Source organism: Schistocerca cancellata, chromosome 4 (genome assembly GCF_023864275.1).
Source record: "Schistocerca cancellata isolate TAMUIC-IGC-003103 chromosome 4, iqSchCanc2.1, whole genome shotgun sequence".
Classification (NCBI taxonomy): Eukaryota; Metazoa; Arthropoda; class Insecta; order Orthoptera; family Acrididae; genus Schistocerca; species Schistocerca cancellata.
This window is the reverse complement of record NC_064629.1, coordinates 923,072,237-923,089,313: the sequence shown is the minus strand read 5'-3', so window position 1 is coordinate 923,089,313 and position 17,077 is coordinate 923,072,237. Positions and strand designations below refer to the sequence as shown.

At 43.1% G+C, this 17,077-nt stretch overlaps 1 protein-coding gene across 2 annotated transcripts in view; it reads left to right on the top strand.

Annotated features, from left to right (window-relative positions):
- LOC126185108 (monocarboxylate transporter 3) overlaps positions 1 to 17,077 on the top strand; it is a 432,092-nt gene that overhangs the window by 319,429 nt on the left and 95,586 nt on the right. For both annotated transcript variants that reach the window (XM_049927915.1, XM_049927916.1), the window contains exon 3: positions 9,391 to 9,534. In XM_049927915.1, coding sequence (XP_049783872.1) covers positions 9,391 to 9,534 — 144 coding nt within the window. The remainder of the gene's footprint in view (positions 1 to 9,390; positions 9,535 to 17,077) is intronic.

Here is a 17,077-nt window from a genome sequence, read left to right as displayed (position 1 = left end):
TCTAGCTACTATTAATTTCTATACGAACTGTGAAATGTCTGCCTGTAAGGTTTCACAAAGTCCGCCATCTTTGGAACTCCCCGGCATAGACATCTTCATCGACACAAAGCACCCCTCGTCACAGCGGAATTCCCAGCCACGCGGCCGCTGGGCTACCCCTCTCGTCCGGCTAACGTTTGCCACCACGTGTTTGCTGCCGGGCCCCGGCTCTGACGAGCGCCCAGTGCGGCCACGACAACTTAGAATATTTTCAGGGCGCCACAATTCGCCCGTTACCTCACACCGCCTCAACGCTAACTTATTCGAAAAGTTTGGGATCGTTACTTACCAGGAGGTCTAAACACTGCCCTCACGTTTTGGTTCGTTAACTATAGGGTCGAAGAAATTTTGAGAAAAAACATCCAGAACAATCTCACACGAATCCCTTTCTCTGATACCAGTTTTAACTGCGTGATTCTCCCATACTAGAAACGATAAGATGAAGTCTCTGCCTATCACAGCACCACGACCAGAAAACTTGCATGTCAATCTCCAAATTGTCTCTGAAGCGCTCTGCCACTACAGATCCTGACAGAGGTGGTCTATAAAAGCATGCAATTACCTTGTTTAACCCACCTTTTAAACTTACCTTTACCCTGCCTGTTTCATATTTAGAATCTGTAATAACCTCACAACACGCATAAAATATTCTCGGACGTCTTGTCGGGTCAGTTCTGTGTATAAACTCAAGCTTTCGATGATTACCACCACTGTCTTCTTCAGGGGCAAATAACTGTTGTGTAGGCTTTGGTGTTTTCACTCCCACCTGTGCGGGGAAATGTGCGGATGGTTTCTTTCGTGGCCTTATATAGCTGATGGACGGTTTCTGATTGGCTGTCGTACGTCGTCATTACTTCATGTTGCAACAGATGGTGTAAACCTCTGATCTGGTGCCCCCAACGCTCCTGTAGGAACGAAGAAACTAGGCCAATTTCTCTGTTTCTTCTAGGCGTCAGTAGCATAGCGCGCTTCAACCCACCATTGTGATTATAAGCATTGAAACTACTCTTGCATATTCTAATTTCTGCAGCCTCTTTAATGATAGTACCTCATTATGTAGAAGCCTGGGACAAATATTTTGGTTTATAAAACATTTTTTTTTTTTTGCTCTTTATGAGGCAGTGCTCAGCAACTGCTAATATCTCGTTCACGTTCTGTACAGTGGTCGGAAACGGAACGGATGGACTGACCGACGTACATCGCCCACCCACATTAATGTGACCATAACCTACGTTCGACTAAAACATGCAATAACATTCACTGTCGGCGGGTGGCAGCACTAGCAGTGAAGGATATATAGAGTGCGTCGGGGAGGGGGAGAGGGGCGAAGAAACAATGCAGTGGAGTTATCTGATCTAAAGGCTTTGGCTTTCGGGCCAACGGTGGAAGCATTTCCAAAACGGCTAAGTTTGCAAACTGTTCGAGGGCCGCTCGGTTTAAGTATATCGTACGTGGCAAAATGGCACTATACGAAACCGGCGCCGAGGTAACTATGGGGCATCACGGGCCATAAATAACATGGGTGAACGACGGCAGCGGAGATGTGTGAGGGTGAACAGACGTGCAACTCCTGATCAACTGACTGCCCGGATAAACAAAGGGGCTACCAACAGTGTCCTCTCTACGTCTGTTCAGCGAACGTTGCTGCATAGGAGCCTCCTGCACCCATGATGACTGCTGTTCATCGGCGACGAAGGCTGGAATTTACACGCCAATGTCGCAACTGGACGTCCACTGAGTAGCAACGGGTGGCCTTTCTGATGAATCACGTTCTGTGTTCCGTCGGACAGATGGTCGTTAGCGTGTACGGCGCGGAACGTCTGGCAGCAATCACCCTGCAAGAATCATAGGAAGGGTCCTGGCCGCAGGGCATTCTCGTCTTTCTGGAAGGCACAATGGATCAAGACAAGTAGGCATCTACCCATAGAGACTATGTCCACCTCTAAAAACATTTTCTTTTTCCCCAGCACAATGGCATCTACCAGCAGGACAATGCAACGTGTCACACAGTCCGCAGTGTACGTGCGTGGTTCGAAGAACACCATGTTGACTTTACCGAACTTACCTGGCCACCGAACTTTTCAGATTCAAATCCAATCGAGAATCTGTGGGATCACCTCGATCGAGCTGTTCGCGCTGTGGATCCTCAGCTGAAAAACATAGCGCATTTGGCCACCTAGCCGGCCGCGGTGGTCTAGCGGTTCTGGCGCTGCAGTCCGGAACCGCGGGACTGCTACGGTCGCAGGTTCGAATCCTGCCTCGGGCATGGGTGTGTGTGATGTCCTTAGGTTAGTTAGGTTTAATTAGTTCTAAGTTCTAGGGGACTTATGACCTAAGATGTTGAGTCCCATAGTGCTCTGAGCCACTCATTTGGCCACCTCACTGAGTCTCTCCCTACACGTCTCGCAGCTATCCGCTCTGAAGAAGGTGGTTATTCAGATTTTTGACCGGTGGTCACATTAATTTGACTGGACAGTGTAATTTATTGGTTTCGTGGTCAAAAATGGGTCAAATGGCTCTGAGCACTATGGGACTTAACATCTATGGTCATCAGTCCCCTAGAACTTAGAACTACTTAAACCTATCGACATCACACAACACCCAGTCATCACGAGGCAGAGAAAATCCCTGACCCTGCCGGGAATCGGACCCGGGAACCCGGGCGCGGGAAGCGAGAACGCTACCGCACGACCAGCTTTCGTGGTCACGGCGTGTCATTAATAACAGGGACCCTGAGGCCGAGACTGTCCTTAACTGTGCGCGGTGGCGCCACCAGCGCAAACATTGACACCATCTATGGCAGCATGACGTAATGATGACGTACTCCCATCAATCAGAAGCCGTCACAGGCTATATAGGGCTACCATAGCAGCAGCCAGCGACAGCCAATTGCTCCTGACGAAGGCGATCGTGGTAACCGTCGAAAGCTTGAGATTTTACTCAGAACTGACCCCGCAAGAAGTACGAGAATATTTTATTCGAGAGCGTCGCCTCGGAAAGCTTGGATCTCATACAGCCTCACTAGATATTATCAGATTCTTTACTGCAATAAATACTTTGCAGAAATGGCGTCTAACCTATCCTTGCGCTGTATACAGCCCAGTCTAAATTTAGTGTTTTGCTGCTATTCACTACCTGTTTCAACCGTTTCTAATGCTGTTGTTGTCGTGGTCTTCAGTCCGAAGACTGGTTTGACGCTGCTCCCCATATTACTCAACACTATTCAATCTTCATCTCTGAATAACTACTGCAACCTACATCCTTCTGAACCTGTTTACGGTATTCATCTCTTGGCCTTCCTCTAGACTTTTTACTCCCCAAACTTCCCTGAAAATTAAATTGTTGATCTCTTGATGTTTCAGAATGCGTCCTATCAACCGATCACTTCTGTTAGTTAAGTTGTGCCACAATTTTCTTTTTTCCACAGTTTTATTCATTACCACCTCGTTAGTCACATGATCTACCCATCGCATGATCTGCATTTTTCTATAGTACCACATTCCAAAAACGTCTCTTCTTCTTTGAACTTATTTCTGTCCACATTTCACTTCCATACAAGGCTACCCACCAGACTAATACCTTCAGAAAAGATTTCCTAACACGTAGATCAGTATTCGAAGTTAACAAATTTTTCTTCTTCAGAAACCCTTTTCTTGCCATTGTTATTCTACATTTTATATCCTCCCTACCTCGGTCATCATCTGTTATTTCACTGCCCAAATAGCAAAACTCATCTACTACTCTTAGTGTCTGGTTTCCTAATCTAATTCACTCAGTATCGCCTGATTTAATCCAGCTGCACTCCATAACCCTTATTTTATTTTGTTAATGTTCATCTGATATCCTCCTTTCAAGACACTGTCCATTCCATTCAGCTACTTCTCCCAGTTCTGTTTCTGACAGAATTACAATATCATCGGCTGACTTCAAAGTTTTTATTTCTTCTCTCTGATCTTTAATAACTTCTCCAATTTTTTTCTTTGGTTTCCTTTACTACATGCTCAACGTACACATTGAATAGCATCGGGGATAGACTACACTCCTGTCTCACATCTTTCTCAAACAAAATTTTTACAAACGTTAAAGACGCTCCAAAATTCCTGAAAACAGATACTGGGAAAATAGCGAGGGTAAAAAGTTCAAATACCTAAGGGAGATAATCCAAGAAAACGCTTTGGAAAAATCTGCAATAGAGAAAAGGTGGCATAAAATGGGGAGAGCATATGGTATCACCAAAGATCTCTACAGTAAAATGTACTTAAGCAAAAATGAAAAAATAAGGCATTACAACACAGAAGTGAAGCCAGAGTGCATATATGCAAGCGAATTCCTGACATTATACTATAATTTAGATAAACTGGAAGTACTAGAAAATATTAGGTCCACAAAACTCAGAAGGTTGGAAATTACGAAGTAATGCTGAAATATATGAAAATATAGAAAATATTTCAAAATTAATGAGAAAAAGAAGACTCGTGTTTTTTGGACATTTATTTCGAAAGCAAGACAGTGGATTAACTAATAAGATTTTTAAATATTTGTGGGGTAAGAATTCCACAACAAGTTGGGTCAACGAAGTAAAAAAAGAGTTCGAAAGAAACAAAATAAAAACAGAATATATAAGACTAGTAATGTCTTTCGGGAAAAAATATTGAAATGGAAGGATTCCAAGGCAGAGTAGTTAAAAAGACTGCTTCAAAGTAGTCTGAAGACCGAAAGAAGAAACCTACAACCGTACCGAGTGTATAGTGGCATTCTTTCCCAACCTGCCTCCTATTTTCCTAAGGGACTCTATTACCCGATTAACGTTGCAGCTTCCAATGACAAAAACCTATCCTGCTGTGATTGTTCTAACATGGCACGGAAATCGGCCTCTGGCATCGAGGCATCCCGTTCCGGCTGAGATATGTTTCCATCACTGTGCAGCACATCTTACCTGTTGCTATGGCGTAAGTGTTGCAGCCGTGCGGCCAGTTCCTGCTTTCGCTTTCCGCTCAAACAGGAGAACGCACCGTAGTACGCCACTTATCCTCGAATGAGGACAATGCTCATCGGAAGGCAAAGTACCGAAGGGGTAGCCGGGGTATTCCAGTGGCATCAGAGGTGTCGCAACTTTCGCCAGTTGTGTCCCATAATTGCAGTAGCTTAGGGCAACAGGGTGGCCAACGCTGCTTATAAATGTCTCCAGACGGCAGCAGATTCTCACTGCGTCCGCACACCACAAATACAGTCCCTATCCAATTCGTACTGTGTAACACGATGTATAAAATTAAGAATACACTAATGACCAATCAGATGGGGACTAATTGAGAAAGAAACAGGCAACGAAGATGGCTGAAATCAAGTATATAAAGTGAAACTAGCGCTTGTAGCGCGTTATTGTGGAACAAAATGATTCCGTCCGATAGCATTCCTGGGCGTTTCGACTTTATTGCGAATCGCAGTTTCTGAAAAGTGTCTTCACAGCGATGCGCATTGATTGTGGTTCTACACCCGAGGAACTCGACGAGCAGAGAAACATGCTGTTGCACTATAACGCCCGCCCCAACACTGACAATCGGACGAAGGCTTCGCTTCGGCGATTTGGTTGGGAAATACAGCAACATCCTTCGCATAGCTCGGATCTTTCACCGTGTGATCTTCACATCATTGTTGACCTGAAGAAATACATGCGTGGACGTCGGTTTCAGACGTACAAGGTAGTGCAATAGTGGGTGCAGTTGTGGATCCGTCAGAGGATGATCGCGTTCTACGAAACACGTTTTGTCTCCCAGTGGGAGAAATGTCTTAACGCTTGTGGTGATTACTTTCGAATGGAACCATTCCATGGTCCCGTTGTGGCGAGTGTTCGGTTTTCATTTGACTGTCCCTTATATATTGAAGGTCAATAGCTCGTCCTAGCACCTTTGTGGGTCTTCCTGCATTTTGCTGTAGTCTTGTAGCGTTGCAACATTCACATAGGTAACAAAATAGTTCGCGAACAGCTTCACGCCCCTTCCGACATTATCTGATAGATCATTTACAGATACCACGTACAGTAACACCCTTATATAACTCTCTTGGCGTGCTGCCGTATTTACTTTGACATCAGTTGATTTCATCCCGTTAAAAAACGATATGTGGAATTCTGAGATTAGACAAGCTCGTGTTTTGTTCCCTAAGTAACAGTATGAACTGCACTAAATGTATTCCGGAAGTCGGAGGCCACAGCACCAATCTGGTTACGGCGCTCTAGATCTCGTGGACGAACAGAGTGAGAGGAGTTTCACAAAATGTCTGGTTGCAGAGTCCATCTAGATTACTGTATATATGATTACAAGCATATCTCCAACTATCCTCCTTTCAGATGGAAGTGGCGTGCGCCTTTTCCGAGTTACTTGGTACCCTTCGTTTGTACAGCGACCTATGACCAATTTCGAATAAAAGGGCGGCGAGTACCTTTGTAGAATCTGCCTATAATCATACAGATACCTTATGAGGTACCGATGTCACTCTCCTATTGAGGAAGCTTAGTTTATTATCTATTTCACTGGCAGTTATCTGAACATCTTCAATTTCGGCGCTCGTGTGGTTATTGAAAGGAGAAACCGTCTTACGAGCTCCCACATTGAAACAATTTCGGAAGACCGAATTCTCTATATTTCGGCCTTTTTTCATGTTCCGGTGCCAGTATGGACACTGAGTTACTGAACACGTCCGAGAACAACCTGTGAGACTGAATGAGGCAGATCATCTGAACTAGAGGTAACTAGAAATATACTTCCCATATGGGGGTCACCGGCGGTGTTCTTGGAGGCAGAGCATGCAGTTCTAGCCCTACACCTGTATGAAACCGGCGTCTTTGAGCTCAAACTGGCTTTTTCAATTTTTCTTGGGCTGGTAGAATATACAGTTGCCCGATAAATGGAAATGACGTATTGATTACACACTATCTTTGCAAACATGTGATTAACACGATGGATTTTTGATTAACAGAACCCAATAAGCTATACTGGACGGTGAATGTTCAACACAAACAGAAGTTGCATCGAGTATATCCTAAGGAAGCGTAATTGTAATCTTGTCAGTATATATAAACGATTTATTAGATTGGATCAACAACACTATTGGTTTCTTCGCTAACGAAGCTGCTGTCTACAAAAATGTGCCGTACAGACTCTCGGCGTGTGGGCAGATGCAGACAATTTCACAGAGTTTCATACTCAAGTTGCCACGCAATCGTGACTTACTTAGTTTCATAACCGAAAAAAGGCCTTTCACACAAATATGTCGATCGAAATATTGTAGCACTATTGCAACCTCACTGTGGAGACATGAAAACTCTACCCGATGAAAGCAATGTAGACCTCCGGTGCAGTTTTAAAGTAAAAAGATGTTTCATTAAAACTGGAATTACCTTGCAGGTCAGTCAATTACATCTGCAGCGCAGAGGGGCGCTTTCAACTGAATAAACAGACGGTCTCAAAAACAGATGTAAGATTGACAGTGTGCATAAAACCTTTATAAAATTATCCTTTTATTTCTTTCATGGCCTCAATCGATTCTTCAAACCTCGCGTTTTCTTTTTAAAGCCAGTGAGATTAGGGAACTGGACTGCCTTTGTCAGAATGTGCCCCTTCTACAACGGGATTTTCTTTTTAAGTGCATCCCCATCAAATAAGAAGTTACCTTGCAGTATCTTAATTTGGACAGTGTGCAGTCCAGACCACCAAAAATGCGAGGTCAGCAATCCGTTCCGGATGTTCCAATTTTCGTTCCTGCATATCTTTTTCCTTCAAAAATTCAACAATAGCGAGTTTTAAATAGAAAAATCGTTTCAGGCGCACCCCGTAATTTAACGAACATACTTTTCAGTAATATACGAAGTCTCCATACTCTTCGTTCAGTTCCATTGAAAACTGTTGCAAGTGACAATGGAATAATGTGTGCGACATCAGAAATTTTGTAATTTTTTACTCTTTGATCATCAACTAGATCTTTAAATTCTTTCCGCGTGGTATTGTAATGTCGTTTCATGTCAAATATGCGGTACTCGTCGCTTATGCGAACTGAGAATTCTCATCCCTCTCTTCTGCCATTCGCAATCATTTTAAAGAATTGTGAGTGTAGATTGCTAGACTGCCTCTTCTGTGCGAACAACAACTGGGTCTGTGAACGTTCTTCATACGACGAAAAAATATCGAAAGGTAAACAGCGTTGACACCGCGATTCGGCGAAAATTTTGCAGACCGAACAATGCCGCACCGCATTGCTAAATGAAATGTCGCGCTGTTCGGGTACTTCCGAGAAGTAACGAGGAAAGTCGATTGACAGGCCGGGCCTGTCATAAATGGTAAGAAGGATTACAGTGAACATGGAAAAATTATCATTTTGGGCGAATTATAGCTCCCGGGGCTGGGTAAAGGTTAAGCCTGGATGGGGCCTAAACGACGAATATACAGGGTTATTACAAATGATTGAAGCGATTTCACAGCTCTACAATAACTTTATTATTTGAGATATTTTCACAATGCTTTGCACACACATACAAAAACTCAAAAAGTTTTTTTAGGCATTCACAAATGTTCGATATGTGCCCCATTAGTGATTCGGCAGACATCAAGCCGATAATCAAGTTCCTCTCACACTCGGCGCAGCATGTTCCCATCAATGAGTTCGAAAGCATCGTTGATGCGAGCTCGCAGTTCTGGCACGTTTCTTGGTAGAGGAGGTTTAAACACTGAATCTTTCACATCACTATGCGTGAAACTTGCCCACACGCGTTCAACCGTTTCTTCGCTCACTGCAGGCCGACCCGTTGATTTCCCCTTACAGAGGCATCCAGAAGCTTTAAACTGCGCATACCATCGCCGAATGGAGTTAGCAGTTGGTGGATCTTTGTTGAACTTCGTCCTGAAGTGTCGTTGCACTGTTATGACTGACTGATGTGAGTGCATTTCAAGCACGACATACGCTTTCTCGGCTCCTGTCGCCATTTTGTCTCACTGCGCTCTCGAGCGCTCTGGCGGCAGAAACCTGAAGTGCGGCTTCAGTCGAACAAAACTTTATGAGTTTTTCTACGTATCTGTAGTGTGTCGTGACCATATGTCAATGAATGGAGCTACAGTGAATTTATGAAATCTATTCAATCATTTGTAATAGCCCTGTATTTTAGTTGACAAAATGTGTAAAAGAAAAAGCAGTTAATCGAAAAATTGAGATTTACGCAACGCTCATTTGGCAAGTATACGAGTTCATAAGTATGTACATATCCGTTGTCTGCAAAGTTCGAGGGACCTGGACTCGAATCGCGCTGCCGCATGCATGCTCGAACTGTTCGTGTGGTGAATGTGGCCGCTTTGTGTTCCGCAGGGCCGGTGGTGAGCGCGCTGACCAACAAGTACGGCTGCCGCGCCGTCTGCATCGCGGGCAGCATCATCGGCTGCGCCGCATTCGTGCTCAGCATCTTCTCGCCCAACGTCAACGTCCTCATGCTCACGTACGGAGTCATGGGTGGTAAGTACATCTTTAACCCGACGCATAGCTCCAGCGTTCCCTGCATTTCCTTCCATTTCTTACTCACGTGGCGTTACACAAAAAAAAGATACTAACATATTCCGCCATCGTGGAAAATAAAAGTACTGTACATCACAAACGTGGGCTTCATTTTACTGCACGTATTGCAATATTTGGTATTCACCGTTTATATAAGGCCATAATAAATTAATACAGTCTTCCATATCGTAAGTCATTCACAATACTCCACCGCCAATCGACGTCTCTATATTAAAAAATAGGACAACTGCGTATTAATGAACATTATTTACAAGTGGAGGAGAAATACTCGCCATATACTGCGTAGCTCTGCTAAGAGGTGGCAGGCCGATTTTTTCTGGTGTTTCGATAGATGCTAGCAATTTCGCTTTTGTGTTGTGTTGATGGAGTCATTCCAAATAAATAGTAATCATCACTTGTTTCGTGTGACGCCCAGTGGATTTTATGTGCCCATTCGATAAAAAGGTCTCAATCAGTCTGCTGCGATATATGTTTCAATAATATGACCTCTAGCACTTATCATATCAGTAACCAGCTGTTCACAACGCCTTTCTTGACCCTCCTCGTATGCCAGCTCGCGCCGCGCTGTCTGTCTGCAGCCTCCAAGTTTGCGTCCTCGTTCATTCACATCGTTAACGCGAATATTGCAATAGACTAATTTAGACCGATCCATCGAATGAGCGTATAAAACGCCATTAAATATAGAACATTTTCTTTGTAACGGAAACAAATCGTAGTGTTCCGTTCACAGTCGGTGCCGTGTGAAACACGGGGTGACCAGTATTTATTTTTTCCGACTTCGTCAACGCTTGGAAAAGCGCAATTGCAAGTATCTGCCGAAACACCAGAGAAAATGCGTCTGACGACCTTTGGGAGACACACCTGGTATGTGTCTTGGTTATAGTTTGTCGCTCCGTCTACAACCAGGTCACGGAAACAGAGAGCTTGTTTACTGGTACATGAGTCCGCAACGGATGTCGTGCGGTCTTGTTGAGGACAACAACCCGAACTCTGTTTGAAGCATTTAGTGAACTCGTGATCACCCCAGATCTAAGTGACTGAACGTAAATCAGCATCCATTCATACTGGTTATCCGTTTCTTTTTAGATGCATAACACGCTTCCTAAACATGGCATCTCATTTGTAGCTATGCGAACCCACAAACCATTCACCACTGCGGTACATCCTTTCAGTTTCCAGTTTCACACCTTTACTGTCAACAGTTTTCATAAGTGTAACACAAACGTATAGTTATAGACTGAAGTTAAGGTCAGGATATATTGTGCTTTCGATATTGACAACCTAAGGTGTGTATTAGTCAAGTTTATAATGTTTCTTCTCCGTGAAAGGGAAATTGATGAAGTTTATAAATCATTTGTTCTAAGTCGTGCAGTAGTACTCTGTCTACCAAAGTTGTGTCTATAATGCGAACAGGAACGCGTTGCGTTGAGTTTGCGACCAAGAACTGCCTAATAAGTGATAAGAAAATAGTGTACTCGACAAATTATAATGTAACTCCCACATCGCCCCCGGCGTGTATACACACACAACACACACACACACACACACACACACACACACACACATATATATAGTACCCAGGACTATCATTTTCAGAATGATATTTCAAAAATCTTACGATCCAAGAAGATCTTTCCACAAGTGCTCCATAAGAAAAAGTTTGGTGTCATGGCTGGTGAACCCACTCCTCATATACGTGGTGAATACACACTTCTTGTTTGTAGACGGTCATTGCCGTCTTGAAGCATGATTTCTCTTGCTCACTCCTCCTTGAATGAACTAACATGGCAATGCGAGATGTCGTCCCAAAATCTCTTGGCAGTCAGGGGTCGAGAAGAGTGCCACTCGAGAAGTGCACAACTGCTGTACAGTATGTATATTTTCAGGGTTTCTGGATGAATGAGAGCGTATTCTAAAGTCTCACTGTCTAGAATAAACATGGTTCAACTATCCAGAGTAGCTCAGGGGTACAATTTACGAACAAGTAGGCTACTTCGTGAGTTGGCTGTCCATTATAAAGTAAGGAGTAGTGCACACATCAGTGACATGCTAGCACTTTATACAACTTCATTTAGACTTTCGGTGAGCTTCCGTAGCAGTTAACCGAAGTATTTATGTTTAGAGGAACTTCTTCCAGAGCCCAATGACGCCTGAATTACGGACGCTGTTCCGTCTTTTCTCTAATATGCGGATAAAAGGGCCAAAGGTCGCACAGTTTGATTCGTTATTACCGGCTTTATTCGTCAAATGCGAGCATCATCAGATAATCGTTGTCCTGGTGGCAACGCATTCGGGAGTTAAGTGTTAAAAGCACCGCCCGGCACTGAGCATCGCTTTTAAGCCCCTAACGTGTTGCCACCATAGCAGTGGTTATCTGACGATGCTCGAACGAAACCGATAACAACGAATCGAACTGCGGACGATTTGTGGTTATTTTAACTTAATGTTAGTTACAACGGTCGCTGTGTGCCCGGCAGGTGAAGGCTGCGTTTGTTCTGTCATTGCCGGCCGGGGTTGTCGAGCGGTTCTAGGCGCTACAGTCTGGAGCCGCGCGACCGCTACGGTCGCAGGTTCGAATCCTACCCCGGGCATGGATGTGTGTGATGTCCTTAGGTTAGTTAGGTTTAAGTAGTTCTAAGTTCTAGGGGACTGATGACCTCAGAAGTTAAGTCTCATAGTGCTCAGAGCCATTTGAATGATTTAGTTCTGTCATTTCTCTGTTAGCGCCCGTCTCCCTACGTTATCGGACAAGTGTCCTGCTCTAGCAGTTGACGTTTTGGCTCATTCGCGATCTGTTTAAGTACTCTGACCCAAATGATTAGTTAGACCGGGCGAAGTGTGTAAAGTGGAAATTTGACTCGGCAGTACAGTCTCCGGTGCTAGGTCACAGTAGCTTGTCATTCCTCACTTGATACAATACCTCACATTAGGTTGTCTATTACGTGCAAAGTATATAATTAGCAAGTGACACTGTTTGCCCCTTTGGGTCTATTAAAGAAACAATGGCACACGCCTAACTAACTAACTAACTAACTAACTAACTTTACATGTTTAGAGGCTCTTCAACAGTATCGGCTAATCACAATGGAGTGTCGTATTTATCTTTGCTTATTCGTCTAGCTAACAGTGCCAAATTACAAACTGTAATATCATATTTAACTGCTTTGTAAAGAAATATAAAAGATGGATCAGCTCGGTGGCAGTAGACGAGCAGTTTACTACTGACATGGCTTAGCACTCAGCAGAAACGACGTAGGTTCGAATCCTGCCTAGGGCATGGATGTGTGTGTTGTCTTTAGGTTAGTTAGGTTTAAGTAGTTCTAAGTTCTAGGGACTGATGACCGCAGATGTTAAGTCCCATAGTGCTCAGAGCCATTTTAGAAACGACGTAACTCTTGCGTAGGCTTGCGGAAAACGACATGCTGGTACATTTTCAGCAATTGAAGGTACGAATGTAGACGTGAGTGTGGACTCAAATGGCTCCTGCTGTGAAGACAACCATCATAAATTGGGCTTATTTGGAACGAACAAAGATTTGCAGCTTGGCATTGTCCAACGGAGCATAAGTTATCAGTAAATGACACGCACTGTGGATGTTTTCAGTGTTAAATTATTTCCCGGCCGTTTACAACCGATCTTCATCTGATAAATAGTGTCTTAGTATGGCGAACAGTCTTTCACCGTACCTCTCTCTTCTTTCAGACCTCTCATACTTTAGGAGACATGAAGTGAGGATAAGGGCGGCTAAATAACGAAATTCTGAATGTAGGCCTTTTTCATTTGTAAGTCATCAAGCTGTTGGAGAGCAACTTCGAGTATCCTTATTTGCTGTTTTGTCTCTACCAAAAGATCAGACCCTCATTTACCACATACCACAAAAAATATGTTGAATTAATTTCCTTTTAAATGGTGGAGGAACTTCTGTAGACAGAACGATTAAAGGAACTTCCCTTTAACTGGACCGCACAAATATAAAACAGTTTTACTTACGGAATCAGAAGCATAGAACTTATGAGTCTAAAACGAAATATTTCTCTCGTTGGTTTCCTGCATCTAATGTAAAAGCTATTTAAAGGCAATGAAAACAACGTAAATAATAACATTCAGAAAAAAATATTATGAATATACAAACACAATATAAAAAAAATTAAATATCAGCTTACTTCATTTTCTCAAAACCTTTAACCAGTTGTTGAGATAAGTTAAGAGTCAAGTTAAATCTCCTTGAATGACTGATTTTAAAGATTGAATTTAAAGAATGGATTGGCATCTTTATTCTGGTTATGAGGACTCACTGTGAGCGTAAACTACTACTGAGAAATATTTAAGCAACGGATAACTCCTAAAGAGGTATTATTTTTTTGTTTCCGTACATTTGTTCAGTAAGATGAGAAAGGAAAATTTAGATGCCTAGCAGCTATGTACTTCAGTTTCTACCCTGAAAAACAGAACACCTCAATTACCAAACAGAAATAAGGGATTTAGAAGACCAATCTGTACGATCGCATAGTTAAGCTAATAGCTTCAGAAACTAGACGTGGCCATAAATGGAAGGAACTTTACTTGAGAATTTGTGAGCCTTGAAGTCTTAAGAAATGGAAATAATAGCATATAAAAATGAGTGGGAGTTTGGATATTCTGTTTTGGACCTATTCCTATTCACTCGAAGAGTGAGGATGTATATTTCGTTCTTGGCATATCCTCAACTCTCACAAATACTGACATAATTAATAAGTAACGTATATCAGTAAGTTGCATCTCGGGAAAGTCTGAGCGAAATCGAATTTTTCTGTCGTGGAATTATCATTAAGGCATAACCTTAATGTTCTACTTTTCGTTGTCATCAGAAGGTCGTGAAACACTGGAAACTGTTTTACCTATTTATCTCTACAAATAACTCAGTATCGTGACCAGTAAACTTACTGTCAAATAATGTCATTCAGATGTATAAAACTTCCACTTTAGTAGGATTTGTAAGATTATTTACCGTGATTCGTAATACTCACGGAAAAATAACTATAATTTCTAATTCATGTTACCATTCTTAAAACTAGTTTCATTTCTCCCTAATTTACTTATAATAGATACAGTTGTTCCAACTGAAGTTGTTCAGTCAGACTACAAGCCGTGAACTTCACAAATTACTTCATTCAGCTATCATGAAAGCGCTTTGTAGCTTAAAAAGTGGTCTCCTCTGGACGTAAAAACTCTTTTCTGACACAGTACTGTCAAGATAACTCCTCAGACGGGGCTTCCTTTTCACGTTTGTTTATAGGCATTCCAAAAATTTACTTCGGTAAACCTCCAGTTTTCCTTGTATTCTGTTCCGTAACTCAGATCACATAGGCTCCTTTCGAGCCGGGAACCCTTCTTCGTATCGTACGTAATGAATGGCCGTTTTAGGAAATGAGATCTTTGAAGGGGAAGGAACAAAATACGTTTTTTTTATTTTTTTGCTGTCAAATGTACAGGTATCTCAGAAAATTTACGTCAGAGTCTTTTTCCGTGTCAGTGCTGAAATCCTTGACTCTTACAGCCAGGGATGATGGACAGCCCATCAGTTACGCGCCTATGCGTCTCAGCCGTGGCGCTGTTTCCTGCAGACGTCTTACACGTCGCATCTGTGAAGTGGCTCTTCAGCTATGAACGGACAGAATTACGGGACAACATTTAGTGAAAACAGTTTACATTTTGCGATGAGACTGGGCACAGTTGTCTGTGAATAATAGTATCGAAATCAGAAGATTGTTGTCTCCTCTTAAACGGGCAAACACTCTGGTCTTGCCTACGCGCACATACAAGATACTAGCGACCAACCCCGGTTTCGCACGTGGGGCACTAAGTACGAACGAGCGAACTACTTGTCTAGTGTCTACCTGTTAGTGACAATCGTATAAAAATCCATTCAGTAGTTCCTAAGATTAGCCTTCACATACAGACAGAGAAACGCGGTGCTGTAAGATGTATAGATGTTTCACCTCCAATTTGACGACGAACTGAGCTCCTAAAACTTAGGGCACTTACATACAGCATTATTCTGAAGCCCCCAAGGCACAAAATTGTACTCTGGTGTACATAAACCTGTGTTCGCCACAGAATAATGATTGTACAATCTCTCACAACACTACAGTCAAAATCTAAGACAGTGAACTACATGGTATCGGCACTTCAGGCCTTAAAACCGTCTACAAGAATATCTACCAAACAAATAATAGTGAAACAAGAACACGAACAATAGTAAAAAAACAAGGAAGGGGTAAGCAGGTGACAGCCATGGGGATGATTTGGATTTCCATTCTAGCAGCAGCACGTTATGCCTGTCCTATAGAATGTCCACTATGGCTGTAGACACGCCTGCAGCACAACGTGGCACGGGAAGGACGGCATTCCTGTTGCACTTGTAGTGATGCTTTCATTCTTAGCCCCACAGTGGGAGTACCGTTTTATACCGTGGTTCTTTCAGTTAGTTTGCCCCCTGCTGGGTGGTGTTTCTTGTTTGGTGTGGTACATCTGTTATCATTCTTTGGGAGGAATGACGAATCTATTATTCAGTGAGCTTGAGAGTCTAATTTCCACTAACTGCATTTATTAAACATAAAACTACATCCGTACAAATCATTTTCAGTACATACCAAAACATAAGGTGGGTCAACCGCGGGAATGTAATTTAGGTGTATTATGTGTCATCTTAAGCTTTCCCAGCGAATCGACTGTTTGTACTATACTCAAGCGTCCAGACAGGTTCAGTCGTCTTTAAAACACGATATTTCGACAGCGTACCAGTAGTGTAGCCGGGGGGGAGGGGGGAAGGGGGGGGGGTGCTACCCCACTGACATCATCCAAGATGGCGGCCGAGACGTCAGCTGATGACGCGATTGACGTCATCCAATATCGCGGCCGTGACGTCAGCTGATGATGCAATTACGTCATTCAAGATGGCTGCCGTGACGTCAGCTGATGACACGAGTACCATTTCACAAGATGATGGGAAAGTGCCACGACGCCCCTGATAGGAAGTTTGAATTTTGGAGGGAAATTGAATTTTGGAGGCAAGATAGGTCAATTGGGCTACCTCTACTAACCTAAGAAAATGGCACTTGCGCTACCTCCAATAACCTATGTCACCCGACCGCCACCTCTTCCTAGGAACGGGGGGGGGGGGGGGTGAAGGACTCAGCCTGTGCTGGACGTAAGTCTTTATTTTCAGTCTTTATTTAAACAATTAGAGGCAGTACCACCATCAAGTGTGTTCGCACGTCATCCTCTTGGAAAATGGGGGGGGGGGGGAGAATTTTGAGTATTGAAGGGAAATTTGCTCTAAGAACTTACTCCTGCAGCTGAGGGGAGTTAGTGTTGTGTTGCCCCCACTAGAGGCTGCTCATGATGCCGTTCAGTTCGAATATAATTTGTTCAAATTTGTATAAATTTGTTTAAATTTGTATAAATTTGCTTACATTCGTTTAAATTTATTATCTACCTACAG